Source organism: Channa argus, chromosome 13 (assembly GCF_033026475.1).
Source record: "Channa argus isolate prfri chromosome 13, Channa argus male v1.0, whole genome shotgun sequence".
Lineage (NCBI taxonomy): Eukaryota > Metazoa > Chordata > Actinopteri > Anabantiformes > Channidae > Channa > Channa argus.
Window position 1 is genome coordinate 4301584 of NC_090209.1, and position 23527 is coordinate 4325110.

Sequence of the window (23527 nt, forward strand, 5' to 3'; positions counted from 1 at the left end):
AGGTTATCGTGTTTTCTACTGCCACTGTGTTTTAAACATGGCTAAAAAAAAAAAATACTCTGCTCCTAATTCTATACCACCTGGTAAAAATTGGACAGCCTGTCCTGACAGCTGCGATTGGAAACCTACTGCACTTTTTACTTGATGCTTTTTTGCTAACATAAATGTTTTAGATTTGATGTACAGAACATTTTGGTGTTGTGTAAAGTGGAGCTGCTCTGCTGCATTTCTCACGAAGTGGTGCAAATCCCTAAGATACAACAGCATATGGCCACGACAAAAAAGAAAAAAGAAATTCGTTTTAATATGGGCATTGTGGTCACACATGACCACCAGGGAGGGTTTTTCTTTCGGTTTAGAGAAGGCTGATGTTTTATTTTACTTAGATTAATGCAGAGTTATAATTCAGTTCAGGGGTTATGTGTCCCCCCGGAAGCAATCAAAGCGAATAGTGCTCTGCATATCTCCAACCAAGTAGTGGAAACAATTTGCGTGAAGTGCTGCGCTGTTTAGAGACAAAATATTCAATCATACCTCAATATTGTCCTCTGAAATGCCAAAAGAAAAGGTCAGAATTACGTTTGAAATTCAACTCAGCCCACCTGCCTGTCACTATATAGCTTTGACGACAGCGGGCCCTCATGTTGCTTAAATCCTCTTTTCCGCAGCTACGCAACCATAAAAATCACAGAGTGTTAAAGTTCTCCAGATGACCTTCTGTTTGCTGCCTAATGAAATTCATGTAAAGTGGAGAGATATGCAGTTTACTTAAAATGACTTTGTGGCAGGATCTTTCTTATCTTGCAAACAGTCAATCTGACAGCCCTGAACACACCCGGAAACAAATCAAGCTCTAGTGGCAGATAATCTCCCAGGAAATGATTTTACTATCAGATCCATTAACAGAGGGTATCACTGCTTTTCGAGACATAACATGACGTGAGGAAACAAGACTCCACACATTTACCAACACTTTAATTCCAAAGAAATACAACAAGTTAGAGACAAGGCCATTAAAACCTCTGTTCATTCGTTAATGGTACCATGTAACAATTACTAACGACATGGATAGCATTGCTTTTTTTATTTTAAAATATTTGACATACTGTATTTGTTTTTTGTTTTTATTGAAGTGTAGCGCCACAGTATATCCATCACCAATTCACACGACTGGTAGACAATTATAAAGGCTGATACATGCCAAAGTGCTGAGCTCTAACATTCTTAGAATATTATTATAGAAAGATTTTTTGATATAGTTATTAGTTTCAACAGCGGTAATGCAATTTCGTGGTTAACCAGCAAACAGCTGTTTTATCAGCCTGTTTACCAAGAACTCGTCCTCTTGACTTTGAAAGCGGTTTCAGCTTTTGTGCATGTGTGTGGGCGGGTGTCAAAATTTGTTTACAAAGTTGTTGTTTTTTTTTTATAATTATCATTATTGTTCTTTACAAAACTGAATGTCCACATCATTTGGGAATTATAACATGCAGATGTAAATGTTTATTGTTCACTTTATACTTATACCCAAACAACTAGGCTCATATTTAAGGATGCATGTTTAAAACAGAAGTCTGTAAATAAAATAAGTACACATGAATCTGGAATATTCTGTCAGTGAATTCTGCGAGGTTTGCTTTATTTGATTGGAAAGCAACACGAAAGTGCCACGGTTTGTAAATAAAAATAATTCCACTTGTCCTGATATCTAAACTAGAAACACAAAACCCAGGCTTGATTATGGAATATTTGAATATGCAAAGACAAATGCCGAAAAATAGTTACTCCATAAGCAACGTATGAATACATTTTACGCATTTTGTTTAATGTCTAATCATCAGATATGTGAAATGTCTTACGTTAGTCACTGTTAGTTGGTTACTCTTTAAAGACAGCTAGTCTGTTACAAGTGAAACTGTGCGTAGATAGTATCTTAAAGTTTTTGAGTTATACATTTTTTTTTCTATTCTAAATAGTTAAATGTTTGTTTTCAATGGTGTCAGTAAAGAAAAAAGACATTCAATCACATAAGCTGACAGTGGTTCCTTACATGACATACAGTATTACTACTACTGTATATATAAAATAATTTACAAAACTGTTAACAACGTCAGTGACCAGTCTTTGCAACCTTTGAATGGCAGCTGAAGAGTGTTTTAAAGGAAACCTTTTGACTAATATTAGATTTTTTCCATCCCTGTAATGATTTTATTTATGCATTTAAATATCAATTAATGAGATGATTAAATTATGCAATTTATTAATGATTTGTAAAAGACGGTTATAATAATTTAATGGCGTTAATGATTCAACTTTGAATGATTTTGCATGTTGTAGAAACATAATGTTGAAACATAAATATATTTTCAGTTTAGCAAAGTAAATATGCACTGTAGTAAAAATAGCAGACTGGGCCAATGGCCATATTCTTGCAATTCAAATTCAAATAGAGCTGCTTAATTAATATGTTTGCAATATTAATATCCCTGGGTAAATACGCAGCTCTGTTTCCTTGAGCAGCTCTTGGCGTAAGGTGGAACAGAGGTCTAGCTGTAAATCCAGAGGAGGCAGGTTGAGCTGTTCACTCTTTCTACCTTTTCCTCTTGTTCACTTCAAAATAGAAAAGTCACGTCCCTCAAACATTTGCTTGGTTAAATACTGCAATGAAAACGGCAACTGGTCAATCACATTCAAAATCGAAAGCTACTATTGGTGTCAAGTATTATTGATGATTCAGGGATAGTAATTTAAAATAAGATCTAAAAAAAAAAAAAAAAAAAAAAAACCTCTGCAAGCTTCTAGGTTGATCTTAACAATGCAGCTGCACACTGCACCAGCAGCACACACATACTGTAAGAGCAATCTGAGCTTAAGAGCAACAATTAAGGAGTTTATTAATTCATCAGTTATCCCAGACTGTCCGGTTTATGCGCACCAGCTGTGACAGGAATCGATTTATTATCAACATGTTAACTAATTAAGGTTCTCAGATGCCTCTTTAACTTTATTAAGCTCCGCAAACCTTGAGTTGACTTGTACAAGATCAGTTAGATATAAATAAGTTGAAATTACATTTATATACTTGGCCGGTATTAGGAGACGTGTGAAAATTTGTTTCTGAATAAACGTGGCTTTAATGAATGTGTGTCAGCTTTCACATTTTTACTAACATATTTTATTTGTTCCTTATGTCTTACAGTCAATACAGTATCTGCTGTACATTGACTTGAAGTACAATTTCACCATGGTTCTCTAAACTTAATCTGCAATTATGCTTCACACCGATGATAATTACTGTATGATACCTGTTAAGTTGCTTTGCCTAACTGGTTGGCAAACAGTTACAATTTACACACACTGATCAGAGCAATGTTCAAATTCACTTTAGGTTGTGTTTCTGGCCACCTAATGAACTTAAGCCCACCATTCACTCTTTTAGCTGTTAGCTTCTTTTAGCTCTGCTGTGCATGTGAACAGTAAAGCTGCAAGCTTTGAAGCCACATGATTTAGCTGAAAGACAGTACAATGAGCTGAGAGGAGCTGTATGGCTTCAGATGAATAACTACAAGCAAAAATTGCTAAAAGCTGCTTCAACCAAATACTTGTGTTGCTTCACATAACCACATGGATCTTAATGTGATGTGAGACATATACTTCACACAGTCCAACACAACTTAAAATTGAAAGCAGTGAACAAAATCCAGGCTAGAATTATTCTTTCCCCTAAAACTGTATTTGGCAAAACACATTTTCTAGGATGGGATTTCTAGGAGACAGGATTGAGAAGCGAGGTAAACTGACCATTATAATTAATTCAAAAGCAACGTATCAGTATCAGCAGGGAGCCTAAAATATGATGAAATCTGGCCTCTGATCATAGACTTTGTATGACACAATGGGTGCAGGGGCACTGACATGTAAAGGACCCCCCACAAGACATCCAGACAAGATACACAAAACAACCACAAAGTCAGTTTGTATCTCTTTGTGATTGATTGGCATCTCAGCGTTTTGTGTCTTTGTGGTTGTTTTGTGTCTTTGTATTCATATGATGAATTTTGGTAATCAGTCTCCATCTCTTTGCCGTTGTTTTGTGTGTCTTTGTGGTTCTCTGATCTTTCTTTCTTTCCGTTGTCCAGCTCTTTGCTGTTTTTATTTTTACTTTATTTTACTTATTTGTGTCTCTTTGCAGTCGAGGGTGTTGCTCTGTAGTTGTTATGCATCTTTTTTGTGGGCATTTTTTGTATTTCTTCCAGTAACCTTTGCAGGTGAGGTCCAGGGGTCCTTGACCTTTTGGACTGCTGGAACATCCCACAATCCATTCATGGTTCTGATAACTAAACACACTTTACGCTAAGAAATCATCTCCTTTTCTGTTAAATTCTAATACATTGGTTCCAGTAAGCAACTTCAAGAAACATTGATCTTGATTATCATCAATCTTATCAAACCATATCCAAAATACCCTCCAAATATTTAACAATGGACATACTTGGTGTTGACAACTCACACAAGTTACACAGGCGTATGCAACTTTACACCCAAAAGGCAGATTTACTTCAATGTAACAGTAACTTGAATGAAAAAAAAAATCTGTATGCTAAACATATTCCGGCAAGTCAAAGTTTGAAAAGTACTTTAGAGATGTTTTAGCGTTCCTCTCTGAGGCTTCTTGAGTGACAGGAACATCGAGTCACGATAGGGAAAGTCTCTTTCTTCTGGACGGGGACTCAGCACTTCCAGAGAATATGAATGATTTCCAAAGACTTATTTCCTCTCTCTGTTGTAAATCCATTTCCCCCTATCAATTTCCTACTTTTTGGCAAGGTCCAACAAATGCAGCAGCAATGTTTTGATTATACAGTGACAACACATTATGAAGAAGTCAGTGAGTTTACAATTGTCTTTTCTTTTCTTTTTTTTTTTTTCTTTTTTACAGAGGGAATACAAGAAAGCCAGAAAATGTTGAGTATTGCCATCCACCAACTAAGTTTCCCTTCTCCAGCTTTAGGTAGACTTTGTCCTCCTTTTCTAGATAGAGAAGAACTCCATTTGTGGCTGCCTCACGAGTTACATCTTTGTCGCCCGCAAAGGCAGAGATGACTGGTTTCCCATTTAACATCAAGTTCACCTGGACAATTCAACAGAAATAACAATTAGCAACAGTAAAGAAAGGCCAGGGAGGGAATCTGGACCTGTAGAAGTTCATACTAAGGGACTGTACAGAAATGATTAGCGAGAGAGGTAAGACAGGAAGTTCCTGAGAAAAAAAGGGGACATATTAGTTTATACTAAGTTTATATTTTAAATTAACAGTTAATACTAATTTTAATTTATATAGCACAAAATAGTGTCAAAAGGTTACAAAAGGTCACTGGCTTTTTAAATTTGTAGATAATTCATAAGAAAAGTTAAAATCCCCATATTTTGAAATCATCAATTTTCCATTGACATGATTTTCATTGCTTATTTTAGCAGTACTAGTAGTATCATAGTATAATCTATTAACATATTAAGCTTATGCAATCTTAGGTCTAAAACATACTTCAAACAAGTATTCACACGGTGTCTGGTCACTGGCATGTGCCCCATCAATTTCTTTTAATTATGTAATAGCATAACTTTTATTATGTAAAGTGGCTTGAGATGACTAGGTTTTGAATTGGTGCTATATAAATAAGGTTTAATTGAACTGAATTAACTGGAAGGCTCTGAAAATTGTAAATGTTATTTTTATATGTATATCCATATCTAAGGTCTTACTTGTTATTAACTGTGTACAGAGTTGTAACTTTCACATTGTTTTATTTTGCTGTTTATAAAGATAAATGTTAAAGTGAGGTAAAATATTAAACATTTTCTTTTTAACAGTCCAGACAGTTCAACCCTCTCCACAGCAGTAATTTTCTGACAGTCCCTAAAGAACAGACATTCTCTCCTAGTCCGAACATTAAAATGTGCTTAAAACAGAATCCTTAACAGTTCTGTGAAGCAAAAACAAAAACCATCTACCTGTATGGTTTGACTCTGGTACACTTTAATGACATGGAAGTTAAAACTGTAGACTCCTTTTCTCGGGGACAAAAACACTGATTCAAATGTGAAGTAGTTTCCTACATTCACAAGAACCTGAGAGAGGGAGAAAAAGCACATTGTGATAAAGGTGTTTATATATATATGCAGCACTTCAACAAAGGCTTTCATTTCAATGGGGTTTAGGATTAAATATGTAAATAAGAAACTAGCCATGCACACAGTATTCGCTGCTGTGACTGCAACGCTTCCTCCCTTTGCAGACACAAACCAAGTGGTGCACACTTCGAAAACCTTTCTCCTCAGTGGACCCAGCATTTAATCCACAGGACGCAAGACAAGACAAGGTTGACAGAAACATGGACATAATCTGCTTCATAAGTGGCACGTTGATTATTGGAAATGTAAATTGAAAAAAAAAAACACAAACTTGTCCCTACATGGTAGAAACTATACAGGGTCAGAGCTGTGCAGAGCATGTAAGGTTCTTGAGTATCACTGGAGGATTTAAGCACCTTGTGTACAACTTCTTTGGCTCGTGCTTGATGCAAGCAGCAGAAGCTCCTCTCACTACCTGCAAGGGTCTCAAATGTTTGAATCCCACCCGTGCAAGACATCCCTACAGACTCCGCCAGGACCTTTCATACAGCAACAACAGGCAATCAGACCACTTGCTGTGTCTCATGACGGCAAACGCTGCTGTTATGCAATTGAAATGAGACGGCAGAGGATCAGCTGAGTGATGTGGCTCCAAAACACCTTCCACTGCCCACCGCTGTATGACTAATCACGTTTGTTTGGGTGTGTTATGTAGGTGAGGGGTGTGCGCGCGTGTGCGTCTGTGGTATGAGGGTAGCTCGAGGCAGGCGGACAGACGAGTGCGCGTGCAGGCTCCGCAGGATGCCCGCCCTCACACATCATCCAGTCCCTGCTTGCGTGTGATATTTTTGCGCTTGTACCGTTTAAGCACATGCCAGCTGCAACCAGCGTCAAACTAAACTCTTGGGCAGCAGCTACGTTTTAAAACTGCGATGACACTTCACCATTAACTCCTCAGCAAAGCTTTATCACAAAAAAAAAAAAAAGACAAACTAGGATTCATTTAACACAAGGGTCTGGTTTTGGCACATCTGCAAAGTGATATTAAAAGCTAACTTAGACACTTTTGGCATCAGTACTGTTCTTAAAAATGGTCTTAACCTGGTCGAAGTAGATTATTCTTGTTTTGTTGCTCATCTCTGACGGCTCGTGGTTGTTGCTCCGGACTGCAGAGAAAGCCACCTTGGAGTTGGCGGCGCGCACTGAGATGCCAAGCGGAGAGGACGAAGCCTTCCAGTCCGTGGTCGGGTTGGAGTCGCAGACCACGAGGCATTTGCCTTCCAGGACGATCGGCTCCGTATCATTCTGCGCTCTCGCCACCTCGGAGATCACAGTCCAGCTGAGTATCAGTATGAGGGGGTTCACCATGGCGCTCTCTCTCTCTCTCTCTCTCTCTCTCTCTCTCTCTATCTCTCTCAATCGGTGACAGCTGTGGGAGCGCCGATTCGAAAAGAGAGACCGTCTCCCCGCACCACACAAGTTTCTGAGTCCCTTCCCTGGTCTCTCCCGCCGCAGACGCGTCTGGCGATGTGAAATTCTTTTATTGGATCCAGAGATTTGCCATATCCGAGTAAAACACCAACAGCACCAACAAATAATAATAAAAAAAAAAGGATCCTTATCAAGTCCAAAGCTTCTTTTGAAATCAACCGTGCAACAATGAGATCACCGACTGTTGACGACGAGTCTCATTTTCAGGCAGACTTTATGTAAAGCCCGTCGAGGAAACAGAAACTAGACCATGTGAAATGTTTAAGATAAAGAGATTCCGGTCGGAAAATAAAGTGAATCAGTTGATAGATCGCCCATAAAACCTCACTCCCACTCCGAATAACGCGCCTGACAGCAGCTGTTCCCCGCAGTGATGTGCTTGCTTGTGTGCGCGCCCAGCCATCCACTTTACGCACACACATGTACTAGAAGTTATAATTAACCATCTCTGCGTAATTTGCCAAAATCTTACATCCCTCTAATTCTCTTTAAGCCAGCCTCCAACCAAAGTCTACATTCATCAGTTGTCTTAATGATATGAAAGGTAGCGTTGCACATACAATCTGACACTTCAGACTATCAATTTGTGAGATCCAGGAGTTAAACCAAAAGATAATTATCTTCAAACACATTTTTGAGGATTTTCCATTTTTCAGTAACTCTGTAATTCCGACATATAGAATTGAATCTCCCCTCAAAGCGAGAGTGTGTTTTTTTTTTCTTTTGACTTTAGTCACTCTAGCTGTAGGGTTCATGGTGGTGCAGTCACTCATCACAATGTCACTGTACAGGTGAGCTGAAAATTCAAGTGTGTCTCCACTTCCACGCTGTGGTGTTCCGCAGAGGTCATTGATGGGGACCTTTATTCTTTAAATGACTGTCATGGCAACACCATCTTTCTTTACTCTACTTGTCACTGGCTTGTCTTGCTGAATATATATGGCAAAAACCTTCACTTCAAATTCATTAATCTCCCATATAATTTGCCTGATGATCTGGAAAAAATAAATATCGACGCTGCAGATACTATAATGTTATTGTAACGGGATGTTGGGCTTGTGCATTCATCAACAGCTCTAAAATGCACTTCTGTCGCCCGGTGCAGAAATAAATCACCAAGTCATCCAAAGTGTCCTCCTGTGAGAATATTGACAAGAGATTAGAGATGTAAATACATTGGCTCTGTCCTTGTGTCACTACAGGCTCCCCATAAAACTGCAGATCAATGCTAATGTCCTTCCACTGACTTTCCTCTGCAACCTGTTCTGACTCCATCCCTCCGTTTTTTTATCTAGAGTTTAAAAATCATAATTGATAGACAGACTGCTACAATAGTTACAACTTTACTTTGTCTTTAAAAAACTTTGTAGACTATGAAACTGACTTTTTTCTATTTTCTTCCCACATAGTTTAGAAGTCACTCACAATATTTAACAACGGTAATAATTTTCAGTTTTTATCATGCACAGAATAGCACCTCAGATCTGTTGATGGCAACAGGTACCTGATTGTCTGTTCTCCCTGTGATCACGTTTTGTGGTTTATCAGCACAGGCTGATTGTATCGGAGTTCATCTCTATGTGGTTGTTGCCTTTTTGCTTTTAGCACAACAATGAATTTACTACTCTTTGTTATTTGAATGCAAAGATCAAAAAGCTGAACTCATAAAAATGGATTTAATGAGAAAAGAAATTAATCCCAAAAAGCGACTGTGCTTTTCAGGATTCAGTCTCATTCTCGTTTTTTTTTTTTTTCTAACTGTTGTATCTATCGTCCAAAAGGCATTTTGCCATTTGGATTTAATATTTTTACATAATTGAATACACAAATCTGACTTGTAGTCAGACACTCTGTTGTTTTTTGGCAACAATCCATCTGTAAATAGAAAGCAAGCTCAAGATACCACCACCGTAACCCAAACAGCTTCCATTTTTTGAGATTTGTGTCATCATCCAGCTCTGACAAATGCTTCAGTGCCTAATGTCGTGCATCTCAATATGTTTCCATGGCAATAGAGTTTTCTGCGCAGAAAGGTGACGACTTGTAACTGTGCCAAGAACCGCTTTGTTTGGAAATTTTTGCTCATAGAAACAAAGTTACTAATTTCAAATGAAGAGGACTGATTCCAAAACCCTTTAAAGGAAAACGATTGGAAAATGAGCCCCAAATTGTGAAGAGAGCAACTAGGCGCAAACACTTTTTGATCAATTGCAATGTCTAGACTTTTCTTTTAAAAGTTAATTTTAAAAAATATTTCATTTTGTATGTATTCAGATGTCCTCGCACTTTGGAGGAAATATGATACTATTATACCCTGCTACATTTATCTACGTACTTTATTTGGCCAAATTATTTTCTAAAATTAAACTTTGTCGTAACCAATGATTTAAAGCTAAATATAGCTTTACAGTCACAGTCAAGTCCTGTACAACATTAAAATGATGCTTGCTCTACATCATTTGTAATAAAATTAAAGGCACCAACTGAGTACTTTTACATCTGATATTTAAAGTAAATGTTGTTCGTGTGTCTGTACTTAAAGGTATAATTTTAATTTCGGTGGGTCATGATACATGATAGCAAAAGTTTTTCGCAGGAAACTGTTTTGTTTGCAGCACATTGAAGCTAAAACCCCCCAAAACAGATCAGAACAGTAGCAGTGTGATGTATCCATACACAGGTTCACACATATAATTCAGATTTTGTATTTGGGGTTCACAGGATAAACTTTGAGCATTTCTCCAGGTAAAGTCTGGAGAAGATCAGGATCACAGTGCAGATGTGAGAAAAGCTGATGAAAAATATAACTTGAAACAATATTGACAATTCACAAGGCTAGTAATGAACGAAACATGCCAGCCGTCCAAGCACATAACGGTGCGAGCCATAGTTCTTTTACTCTCTCTGTTTGGTTTATTCCACTCAGTGGTTTATTCTGGATTGTTAATCATTTTATTCAGTGAAAGCTTATTAGGATAAAAGCTTTCTGTGCTAATGATCTAGCTGTGCTTGTGAGCTTATTTGCCATGAATGCCAAGTTCCGTCACGCCGTGTTAACTGTTGTTAGATGGAGGCGCCATCTTGTGAGGTTTGCACTCAGCCTGCTACAGTGGTTACAATAAGTTACAAGTACTTTATTAGGTTACAAACTGTTTAAATTGACCCATTGCAGCAGCAGCACTGACCTATTGTACGGTGGGGATGTATTTCAGAATCATGCACAAGAGAAAAAAAATTCAACATGGCGTAACATCAACTGCACATCCTCTATTGGAACAGGAAGTTGACACTGTTACTTTAAAACACACGTAGTTTTTGTGCTATCACCTCATAGCTATCTGAAAACCTCCTCAGTTTTAGACTGAGGAGATTGAACAAAAGGCTTTGGTGAGACATAGCTAACAAGCTACAATGGTTTCCTCTCTTTCAGAGTCTCTGGCCTTTGACACAAACATTTATCCATGTTACTTGTTGATGTGAACAGGTTATTAATGGGGATTATACTGAACTACATTTTGCTTGGCAACCTTACAGTGCTTCATATTTATAAGCAGATTGACTGGTACTCATCTTTTTATTTAACATAGGGGAAATGTGAAGCTTCGGAGATAAAGTCAGAGAGGCCAGATTGAGGTGGTTTCGACATGTTCAGACGAGAAACTGTGAATATATCGGTAGAAGGATGCTGAGGTTGGAGCTGCCAGGCAGGAGGTGTAGAGGAAGAGCAAAGAGGAGATTTATGGATGTAGTGAGAGAGGACATGAAGTTAGTTGGTGTGAGAGAAGAGGATGCTGAGGACAGGGTTAGATGGAGGCACGTGATTCGCTGTGGAGACCCCTGAAAGGGAACAGCCCAAAGGAAAAGAAATGTGAAGCTATTTCTTAGTAAAAGTAAGACTTTGAACATAAGGCTATTTCACTGCCACTCTTACACTAGTAAATTCAATCTTCCATTGTGTGAATAAGCTCTCAAACACATTTTTAAACAGACACAACTCCCACTGAGTCTTATTTGCATCTGTGTCACTGACTCCGCATTGGATGCAGCTACTGTATGTGTGCAGTACAAAATAGTGATAGTGGCAGGACTGAAGTCAAATGGTTACTGTCCTATTTTTTCATTGGCTTTCTCACTGAGATGATTTGTAAGTTGATTACTAAGAATATAAATTCCTGCTTCGCTGGAATCCCAGTAAAAGTCCCTTTTTCAGTCAATGGGAGCAGCATAATTAGAAACTCCAAGGTCAAGAGTCTATGGAATGTTTTCATTCGCTGTAATTTGTTATTTTGATTTAAGAATTAGCTTCGAGTGTCGATCTTCTGTCGGATTTGAAAATACCTTGGACATGACCTTGTCCTCCTCAATGATAGTGAGAGCGAGGCTCTGAAAACGACTTCCCCATGGAGCACACATAACATCATGTCAGCCCCTTGTGTGTCACAGCATCACTCAGTAATTAGGTGATTAGAAATCCAGTCAAAGCAGGAATCCTTTCATCCATCTACTGTACCAAACCACCCATCCAGGTGAGAAGTTGTGTCTAAAAACACTTAAAAAAAAATTCTGCTCTGATAGGAAACAAATCGTGTTAATGTTTTTCCTTTGGCTTCCAGCAATAGTTTTCTTTTAAGCAAATTCAGAGCGTTTTACCATCAGCGAAGGACAAATAAGAAGAAAGAAAAAATGATGGCCCACCACTGGGTCTTGATAAAACAAATGTGTCTCTAAGGAATTTAATTAGCTGTCACAAGGAGAGTCTGGATAAAGTCTAACACACACAGGATGTCAGTCCTGATGCATATATTGAGGGGCAGGCTCATTTTAACGCGATTGTTTATGTTTTTGAACTAATAAACATAAATCATAAATAATATAAAGTAGTACATGTACCACTTTTCAAAAGCAAGAGGGTAAAAGTAATCAGACCTGTCAGTCACTGGCTGAGGAACCTGCTCTCCTTCACAGGGATATTTTAACAATTTGTCCGAGGAGAGATATTCTGAGTTTGGTTCAACAATTTAGAAGTATCCAAATCAATATCTCCCAGACTCACTATTCAATTTATTTTTGAATCCTAAACCCTGTGAGGCTAAAAGGTAGCCGCAAAATATTGGTGGATTGCTCCTTCATGGAGATTAGAGGCTGGGATCAGCCTGAATTCACAGCGGTTACAACAGAACAAAAGCAGAAAGAAAATTATCAAACCCTTCCTTAAACCTCTCTGCAGCATAATCTCCTGCTCGGCCGTCGATCTGTATGCTCGGTATATTCCAGGCACTCGAAATATGAATCAGCTTACAGCTTCTTTCTCAATCCCCCAACACAACTTCATTGATCTCATTAGTTGACATCTGTTTAGGTTTGTGCACATCAGAGAGGTTGTCTCCGGCTCTTTCACTGAGCAAAACCTTCACCACTAATGACACTGGCACCTTAATCATAGTAGACATTTGTGCCTTTCATAATGGATTTTTTCAGCCACTTTGTCAGCAAAGCAATAACCTATAAACTTGACGAATTGTCACACTGTGAAGTTGGAAGCCCACTAGAGACCGGGGACTAAAAGACTTTAACATAACCTTACATCTAAACAAACTAGAGATTGACGTTTTTTTCCAACTCATTCTCATTCCACAGCATCAGATAGTGACGCTTCCAACGGCAACAAATTGCACCACTGTTTACGTCCTTATATCGTTGATGTCACATGTACCCTTTGGTGTTACTGTTGGACCCCCCAGGAGCCCCACAATTTGACGCCATGGGAACAACGTTATATACACTCATAACTGCGTTAGGATTAGGGAAAAACAACTTCAGGGTAAGGTTACATTAAGAGACAACATCAGTCATGGTCGAACCCTGGTCTCCTGTATAAAAGTCCGGTGTCTTGTTTTACTATCCACCTAACTATGAGACTTTTTATATCTTAGCTCAAGATACAAAATAACAAATTCTGTGGCTGTTCATATTAACCCAAACATTAACTGCTTCATTTAACATGAAAGGAATGAAAGAATAATTCAGTAATAATACGTGTAATACAAAGTCAGGAACAGGATCTGATAAGATGTAAGGAAGAGTAGACTATGATCATTTTAAGCCCAATACATTTCTTCTACGATTAATAATTTAATACTAAAAATATTTAATGTTAATGGTAATCATAATAATAGATATGAATAATAATTCAAACAATCAGTCCTTGATTTACATTACAGATAATTATTTTGCAAAGCTCTTCATCAGAAGTATTCATTTGATGCAAGAGAAAAATTACGTTTATATCACTCCCTCTTCATGAGTCATGTGACCGTGATTATTTTGACCCCTCATCATGACTCTTCTATGACTCTGGTTGTAACGTGTCACTTTGACACAATTTAAAAACAGCGATGGGACAATATTACAACAATAACACATACACTCCCATTTCCTTTTTTTATCTGGCAGAAGAAATGGCGTGTGTCTGCAGGCCACATGGTGGCTTTTGTCACCCAAGAGCAGATTTTCATGTGAGAAAACATTAATTGTGAATACAGTAGTTTATGTTGCATAATATTTAATCTTTTCTTCAAACCCACATACATGCTGAAACATTTGGCTTTGTGATGGCTGCTTGGGCTGCGGTACAGTTCATAAAAATGTCACAACAAAAGAATTGTGTGGATTAGGTTGTGCTGTACATTGTCAGTTCTGGGCCCATTGTACCGAGAGACAGCTACAACTGAACTGAACATTTATGTGACACATTCATTCCAGAAGTCTAGTTAACACACTGTAGATTGTAATTATCTAACGTTTTAGTGGTTGTATTTGTAGTACACAAATACGAGTACTGTGTGTCAGAGTTTGACAGATCAAGCACAAACAACCACAAAGTTTCTGACGCTCCAACTCAAAGGGAGGTGTTCTCCCCTACTGTCTGTTCTTTCTTTCCTTTTATTTGATCTCCATAAACTCAGGAGAAAAACAGCAGCCTCTCCAGGTGCTAAATGTTCCACTGTGTGTTCGCCCGCTAATTGCCAACTTTGGCTAGTGCTTGCTGAGTTGAGGTTATTAGAGTTATATCTCTATCTATTCGAGTTGCTGGGAACAAGGTTGACCAGAGCAGTGGCAGTGAACAACAACATTTATGGCCTGGAAACCAAAACAATTAGCATAAAGACACTAAATGTCTACATAGATCTGAAGCTTTATTTTTCTCAGTGGGGTTATTGAAAACAAGCAAACATCTTCTAACTAATTTATTGTAACTTGATTAAAAAGTGTTGATGAGAGCAGCTTTACAGTAACAGGCAGCCTGCAAAGCTTCTTGCTTCTGTTTAATATGATTGTTGCATTGCCTTTGCTGCCAGTTAAGCAGCCAGAACACTTGCCCAATAAAATAAAACACTTGCCCAAGGAGGAATGAAGTCCAACGTGGCATGAGAGATTTACATTTAGTGTGCTTCTATGTTCTTTTGACAAAAAAATGCACAAGATTAAGTTTTACTGGGCTTCACAAATATTAAAGCAATAGCTGTAGCCCAGTAAGCAAGATTCTACAACAATTAAACGTTTTCACAGAAGTCACGTTGACATGTTCCGTTAAGAAAAGTGCAGGTGTAAATAGTACAATGATGATAATGATGTCGGAATACAATTTATTCAGGCACACATATTTGTAGCCCAGTTACAGATATTCAATCACTATAGGTGGTTGTATATGAAGCTATTTTTTCTTTTTCCTGCTGCCAATTTTTGTTCTCAAAGTAGGAATAATAATAATAATAATGAACCAGAACACCTTATAGTAGCATCTTTCTTCTCCAGGTGATGGCTAATGAAACCCTCTCCACAAGAACACATAAGTGATAGGTGTCAAAGACCAGGATTTAAGCTTCTGGTATAATAAATACTTGCATCACCGCTCTTAAAGGTGTTAGATGATGTGAATGAGCAGACAGGAAATCTGATGCGTGTCTTTTTTTATGTACAGAACCTGTTAGTTAAAAATAAAAAATTGAGCAGATTGCAATATATGAAACACAGGGTAGAAAATACACAGTTATATTTAGGTGTGTGTGTGCTTCTCTTTAAAAGTACAATTGATTCCAAGCTAAAAGCATTAGCATTCAAATGGTGTACATGCTCAATGCCAAGCCTATTATCTCTTTTTAATTTCTGCAGCGCTACAAAGACATTACAGTATGTCAAGAGCAAAAAGCCTCGATGATCCATCCAGCTACAATTCTGACAAATTAAAAGAAAAACTATGATAAAGCTTTGTGAAGAAAACATTTAATGAAAAAGTTATGCATGTTTCCTGCTAATGAATCACCAGTTTCTGCCGATGCAACCATTTAATTAAAATCAGCAGCTTTTGCCTTGTACACGAAAATGTGCAACTTGTCTTTCTCAGTGAGGGGTCTAGTTCATTATGGTTCACTACAAAAACTCACTACAATACAGACAGTGTTTGTACTGCGAACTGATTAAAATGTCAGACACACACAACATATGAATCTGTTCTAAGAAGTGCAGAGAAGACATTTTTACCTTTTGAAGGGCTATTTTGTGTTGCTTATAACATAATTGCCACAGTGCAGATGTGGTCCTGAGTCAAGGGCAGCCTTGATGCTCCTCCTGGAGTGCTGGGAGAGGAAACGTCCCCAACCACAGCATGTACACCCACCTGAAGTACAGCAGCCTCAGCTGGCCTCTGAAGTGTTGTCTGTTTTGTTCCTTTGCCAAGAGAGCTGGGGTATTAGCGGCACACTCCAGCGTCTGAGAGTTTCTTTCAACCAAGGGGTTCTAAATCCTTCATTAGTGATTTGACTGGCAACAAATGTCAGAAAACATGAAGTCAGGCCAACCTCTGACATGAAATAATGTCACCAAGATCTGCTTTATATTCACAAAATTGATTTCAAATCCCCTGGTCACCGTGTCATTCACCACATGAGCGCACACACATGCACATTGGTATTGTAGGTCATCACATCCGGTCACCTTTATACAATAATATAAGTACAAAAAACATGGAAAAAATACAAAATCAATGCAAAATATATTTTGGTGTATTTTGAAAGCCTCACTACAGTCCCAGTGGTTACTAATTTGCAGTATAACTCATTGGATTTCAGCATGTGCCCGCCTGAAGTCGTGGACAAACTGATAGATGACACCAAAGAGCTCCTGCGAGTCTTGGTCAGGTAGTTCTCCAAATTTAACCTGGACAAAAAAAAAAAAATAAAAAAATAAAAAAAAAATAGATAAACGATTAAGAAATTTAACAGAACCTTAATCTGACAGCATTTGTAAGCTCTATGAGATCTTTGGGCTGACAAAGAAATATCCCACTTAACAACTGCAATCACTTTAATCAGCAAATTGGTGCCTGGGTCGTGCAGATAATTCTTAACAATAGTCTTTTAATATAATTGCCTCATATGCTGCCTCAGCATGCAATCAATTCCTTAAGAGCATTTATATGATGAGATAGACATGTAGTGCTGAATTAATACTTAAACCAAGGCAGCTAAGGGTGGCTGGCGTAACAACGTTAGTCATTCCCAAGTCAAATTTGATCAGAAAGGGTGACAGGGGCTAAGTGCACTAACTGGCTTATTGCATGCTGTTGGCTGTGCAGGTTGAAGTTCACGCTCAAGCTGCTGTAGTCACTCTCCTCATAGTTGTTGTTTTTTTTTTTTTACTCTATGTTTTGCAGGTTTTAAATATCATTAAGTGCTGTATACGCTTGTTTTTTTCCCCAGGTTTTCAGGTGAACTGGTTGACCAAGATAAGAACATTGACTTTGTGCCATGTAATTTATTACCAGCTCTCTGTTACCTGCCCCTGTAGTTAGGCTCTAGCTGTTCCACAATCATTCTTACTTCCTGTGTTGCTTAGTGGTTAGTACTGTATGCTGTCAGTGTGCTTGGCACTGTGTAAAAGTAGGCTATACTGAGAACTTGGAGGAGCAGTTCACAGGTACATAGAAATTAGGAGTATCATAGAAAAAGGTAATCTCAAAAAAATGTAACATTATTTTCACACCGTAAATGTATATGTTTTCATTCATTAATAATATTTATTCACTGAATGATTATTACACTGGTGGAGTAGCACCTAGACCGGCTGTGAGACAGGCTTCAGCTCCTCCAGAAGCTTCCAGTATAATTGCTGACAGTGACTTTGTTTGTGTTTGTGTGTTTTGACATTTTTGAAAGGTTTACTGCAAACAGGTGTAAGACAGCAGAGTCCCTGATAGCGTGAGAGTGATGTCAGGTGATTATTAACACCTGTTCTACAATATATTACATCCTGCATCATTGTGCAAATGAGTCTATTTGGGAGAAAAGTGAGCAAATAGTCTCTCTCTCTCTCTCTCTCTCTCTCTCTCTCTCTCTCTCTCTGTATATATATATATATATATATATATATATATATATATATATATATATATATATATATATATATATATATATATATATATATATATATATATATATATGGGCTTCCAGTCTAAAATTACATATTAATTGAGGTTCAGGTTAAGTGCAGTAATCCTCTGCACAGCCTGCTTCTTGATCAGCCTTGTTGTTTTTGCAGGTACTTCTAACACTTTCTGTCTACAACCAAAAAACTAGGAAAAATGTTATAGACAGAAATGTGATTCCAAATAAAGAAGTGAGAAAAGGGAGAATGATGATATTCACTGCTGGTTGCATAGGTTGTTTGTGCACTGAACCAGGGTGCTACTAAAGTAAGTGAAGCATTTGGAACATCCTTTACTGTACGTCCAAGATGGCACCAGAAATGCACGATTGATCATAAATAAATCCAGCAACATCAGAATTGCTAATATACAATATTAATATTTGCAAATGATGTCTGCTTATGTTATTCTGCATTGTCAAACATTTAAAGGTTCATATGATGCCTAGAAAGTATAGGTACTATCAAGAGTGTTATAAAAGTGAAAATACCTGCTGTCAAAACCAAGCAGTAGCATAATCTTTAATCTGCCAGATGGAAATTAAAAGAACTTCTATCTTCAGTCGCTAAGGTGAAATTAGTTTTGTTGCATTGTGACAGATACAGAGTTTAAAAGATATGTATATAATGAATAGAGAAGTTGGTAATGTGATGTGGCTGTGAGCTTTTAGTGCTTCTCCTATAAAAAGGTGTGCAACATGTTAGACTTGTTGGTAAAATTAATCAATTATGAGAAATTAGATGTGTTACTGCAAAGCATGTTACATAAAATGTCTCCTTCTATTTAATACGTTTTTAAATTCATGCCTCCAGAGCAACAACTACAAAAAAAAAAAAGACCTTCAAATTCAACCACCCAAAAATTTCATGAGCGTCTTTTATGTTTAATAAATTTGCATGTTGGCTATTCAAGGGCATCATTGTGAATTCTCCTCCTCTCTAACAAGATGTGACTAAATATGATGCCTTTCCCCCAACCTGCTGCGCCCTTGCACAACACCACATCCCAGCCAGGCTCAATTATTATCTCCAAAACTCTTGTAGGTCCTGTTGTGTTGTATATTCATGAGGTAGAACAGGGTTCCCATACACCCACAGAGAGAAATCAGAGGAAGACAGGGATACAGGTGGGTCAAGGGATTTAGGTTGTGTCCATCCTCAAATGTCACCTGTCTGTGGTTAAACATGGAGGAATGATGCTTGATGGCACTGTGTTCTAGTATTTACAAAAGTCATGGAAAGGCATGACGGGAATGCTACAACGAACAAAATCCCATTTTAAACCAAATCAGATAAGACAAATCACACTACATATACACTCACTGGCAACTTTATTAGGTATATCTGTGCAATCTAATGCAATCAAATACAGCCGCCCTGCTATGAATTCTACTTTTACAATTTCTCCCTTTCTAAGTTGAAACTGTAAGAAGGTCTGGGAGTGTATTAAATTATAAGGTGGTTCTAATGTTTTACCCACCTTACACTGTAAATGATTAGTTAACCTTACATAAAACAAGTGCAATAGGAATTGTATTTGTAATTACAAATGCTTATTAAGTGTACTACACTTACGACTTTACTGTAGTTTACACAACTAAAAACAGTACTTGAAAGTTTACCTAACGCAGTATAGAGTCAGTATTGGTATTTGAAACAACCCTGTATTACTAAGGTGGCTCTTGTAATTTGCAGATCCCCCATCTACTCCATTTGTCGTGTTGATCATCTGCATTTAGCCAGTGCTCAGATCAGTCCTACCATAGTGTAAAAGGTATGTCACACTGTAGTGTACTACCTGAAATATACCTTTACTTGCAGCAGTGCACTCCTACTTCAGTAATGCAGTCCTGCTTCTGTAAGTCCTACTTCTGCTGCAAATACCAGCAGAGGGTGCTGCAAGGGCTAACAAAGCTCAATGGTAAACTACACTGGGTTGATGAATTGCAGCGTGGTTAATACTTGGCTACAAGTTTTCCCAGCAGACCAAGCACGTGTTTGTGAATTGCCCATTGGTGTAGTAGCGTCATTGACTCACTTGTTGTTTTATGTTAGCTTGTCTAAAAAAAACAAAAAACAAAACGGTAAATGGGTTAGTTTGCCTTGCAATTCATTTTAACTTGATGAAAACTAGTAGTGATAATGTTGATAATTGAGTAAAATTATCTAAATATTGTAAGTTAGAACAACTAGTGGATTTTAAATAAAGGAGGGGGCCAAAACTTTAGAACCACCTCTTCCGATATAAGTAGAATTCACAGCAGAGCTGCTGTACTGGATTGCATCAGGCTGTACATGTGTACCTAATAAAGTGGCCAGTGAGTGTACTTTTAAAATGTAACTGGTCGAACTTTGATGAAACACGAGAAGATGATGGTGCATTTTGGCAGTGCTGTCTGGTGATTAAAATATAAGTCCTGGCCTGAAGGGGACAGTACAGTTAAAGGCCAGCTTGTAAAACTTTAAAAGGTCACAACTACTATACCTCCAGATCCTTTTCGCTGCTACCAACATCCAGCAATGATTTATGTTAAGAATAAAGAATAATATTTGAGAGAATATTGCACTTTGGCATTTTGGGAAATGTGCTTATTTGCTTTCTTGCTGCGAGCCAAAGAGATGCGAAGGTTAAATTACAAGCCCCTTTTTTTTTACTGGATAATAGCTCATACTCTACGATTGTAGTTTTAAAGGAACTTTGGCCCAGTGTTTGAGCTTTTGATCCAGCCATGTTAAGCCAAGGTAACTTAACAAAACAGCAGATCCAGCAATAGGAGGCTGGTCCAAAAGTACACCTTTGCATGACTCCCTAACCCTCCTGATGTCCCCTCTTAGGGAGCTGGAAAAGATGCTGACCTCCATGACAAATATCACACACATTATGTGTCATGTGTAGTAAAATTGGGCCATTGGCGACTGAGTTTCGATTGAGATTATTTGGTCTATTTAGTAAAACCTCCTACTTTATTTCCAAACTGGAGCAAGTGAGCACAGGAAAGTGATGTCTGAGCTAAAGACAATGCTGAACTCCGATTTCCAACTCGGAAAGTTGGAACCTCTGTTCTGCACATCCACCGTAGTGAAAAGTGTAGTAATATTGTATATTAAAACAGCGGTAAACAAATCACTGTCCAACTTATCAATTTATATGTGGAAATGCTGCTACAGTATTTCTAACAAAAGATAACAATGCGTTCTTATAAAATGGTAGTGCTGAAAATTGGCCAACCTGGAACCCCACTCGTGTTATCTCACTAGCCCAGGTAACAAAATCCGCAAGCACCTATTAAGCTTTAAAATGTTTTGGGGTGTAGTAGAAGTATTTCTTGGCCAGGGAGTTCAGCCAGACTAGCCAACAACCACACTGTCTTTAATTTAGTTTATCATGTGATGGCTGGAGTTTTATATTTTACAGTATGAGTGGAAATGAACTTCCGAGGAAGCAAATAAGCATATTTACCAAAATTATTCCTATAGTCTGAACTTAAAAGTGACAGCTTGTTGACATCTCTTCTTAAATCTACACCAGTCACAAAGTCTGAGACACGGAAAGGTAGATGATGCTAAAACTGGATTGTAAAGGAGGATCAGATCTATTATCTTGCTGAACAGAATGGTGACTGTGTTCAGCACTCTCCGCTTTTTCTTGTTCAGAAAGTTTGCAGTGCACAAGAATTTAACTGTGGCTCTACAGTGGTATAACACAATTTCCTACCAGGCCTGAAGCCCACAGCTCATGCTATTATATTTCTGCGCTCAATCGCAGCAGGAAGGGTAAGTGGACTCTCTATGATGATGGATTGTCTATAGACATAAAAGAAAAGTGAGAAAATGGGCACTGCATTTTGTATTGATTGTTTTTGGTGGAGACTCTGTAAAAAAGACATAGCACCTGTTAAAATGTCAAAAATAGGGTTGAGCTCTATAAACCTAATCTAACTGGGTTAGTGCACAAAGAAGATCTCCCCCCATTTACAGACAATGAGATAACAGAATTTACAGAGACCAGTGGCTCTACTAAATCTGATGATGTGTGTGACGGAGGAGTTTTCATCATGAGGGATCTGATGCTGTGAGAAATTCCTCCACAAAACACTATTGTTTTTCACAAAGTCCAGTCAATTTTAGAGAGCACTTCATTCCTACATATCATTGAATGTATGACTGCATTAATATTTTGCGGATATATTCATAACGAGCTGTCACTAAGTGAAAGAAATTGGGAAAAAATAAACCCAAAACATGTATTTTTAAGCTCATAAACCCCCTAGAAAGATGCTCTTACACCTTCCCATTTTTAAGCTTTTGTATACTATTTATGGATATGACATTACACATTAAGGGTCAGGGTGAACTTGTCTCTAACACTTTCTGGCTGCAATTGTTCGCTAATCCTGAAGGAATTACCCCGAGGAGTAAGTACTGTATACCATATGTCAAAGCTGCAACTCATTGGTGCTTGCTGCTAAGTGATGTGGAGGCCAATGCTGAACATCTCATATCGGATTCACTGTATGCTCACGTAAGTCCTCAAGGACACCTGGTTCAAAACAAGTAACCTTGGTGACTCTACTAAAATATGTGTAGGGTGGGGGGGACAAGATGACGAATAATTGAAGAGGGCCATCTAGACAGTATGGGAACAGTGGACCATTCGTCTCTGAAGCTGTACAAAAGAGATATTGAAATAATAACTCAAGAATTACCAGCACGACAGAGTAGAGTTTCTTCATCTCCTCACATGTCTTGGTCAGCGCAGAGAGATCCGTGTTGTATTTTTCAATGGCCATCTAAGGAATAAGAGAGAGAGAACACACTAAGGGTGACATTTGTGTTGTCTTTTTCCACACTTGTTTTTGAGTTGCCATGGAGAAAGACATGGACTTTAAACGATTGCTCAGAGAAATAAAAGATCACTTATTCTTTTTGCCTAAAAAGGCTGCATTTGATTTTACAAGTTAACAATAAAAGTCCATTTTGCGTGACTTGTGTGCTGATTTTCAATCTTTTGTAAAGTACAATCCCAGAGTAGTTTAAAGTATCAGTTTGACATTTTTGCCCTACTTGTTTTCCTGCTGAGAGCAAGGCAAGAAAGTTGATAGCACTTATCTGTGCACTTTTCAAATCTCCAGCTAGAGGCAGGAGTTGATTAGTTTAGATTAACATTAAAACTGGGTGCAAGACAAAGAAGCAAGAACTTCAAACTCTTGTTAGAAACAATTATTTTGCATTAAATTGCATTTTTTTAACTACACTTTTTACAGCTTTTAACCAGTAGATGTGCTGTGATTGAACAGATTTATGCCTCCATGTGACTCCCATGTGTGGTTAAGCTTAGGCAAGAAAAGCTTTGTGCTCAACTGGGTGACATATTTCTTCATTCCTTAAACACATAGTCGACAAATAAGTGATGTGGATCGCC

The 23527-nt window shown here is 38.0% G+C and overlaps 2 protein-coding genes across 2 annotated transcripts in view; both read right to left on the minus strand.

The window, feature by feature from the left end:
* Positions 1 to 1013: 1013 nt before the first annotated feature.
* Positions 1014 to 8014, minus strand: cbln4 (cerebellin 4 precursor). Its single transcript, XM_067528091.1, has 3 exons — positions 7234 to 8014; positions 6013 to 6129; positions 1014 to 5131 (listed from the first exon to the last, which is right to left on the minus strand). Exons 1-3 carry the CDS (start codon positions 7498 to 7500, stop codon positions 4934 to 4936), a joined length of 582 nt encoding a protein of 193 aa, XP_067384192.1. The 5' UTR covers positions 7501 to 8014; the 3' UTR covers positions 1014 to 4933.
* Positions 8015 to 15252: 7238 nt separating this feature from the next.
* Positions 15253 to 23527, minus strand: part of LOC137140043 (uncharacterized) — a 33433-nt gene continuing 25158 nt past the window's right edge. Inside the window, exons 16-17 of the mRNA XM_067528090.1 lie at positions 22812 to 22895; positions 15253 to 16839 (exon numbers count right to left, since the gene is read on the minus strand). Coding sequence (XP_067384191.1) covers positions 16738 to 16839; positions 22812 to 22895 — 186 coding nt within the window. The 3' untranslated portion in view covers positions 15253 to 16737. The remainder of the gene's footprint in view (positions 16840 to 22811; positions 22896 to 23527) is intronic.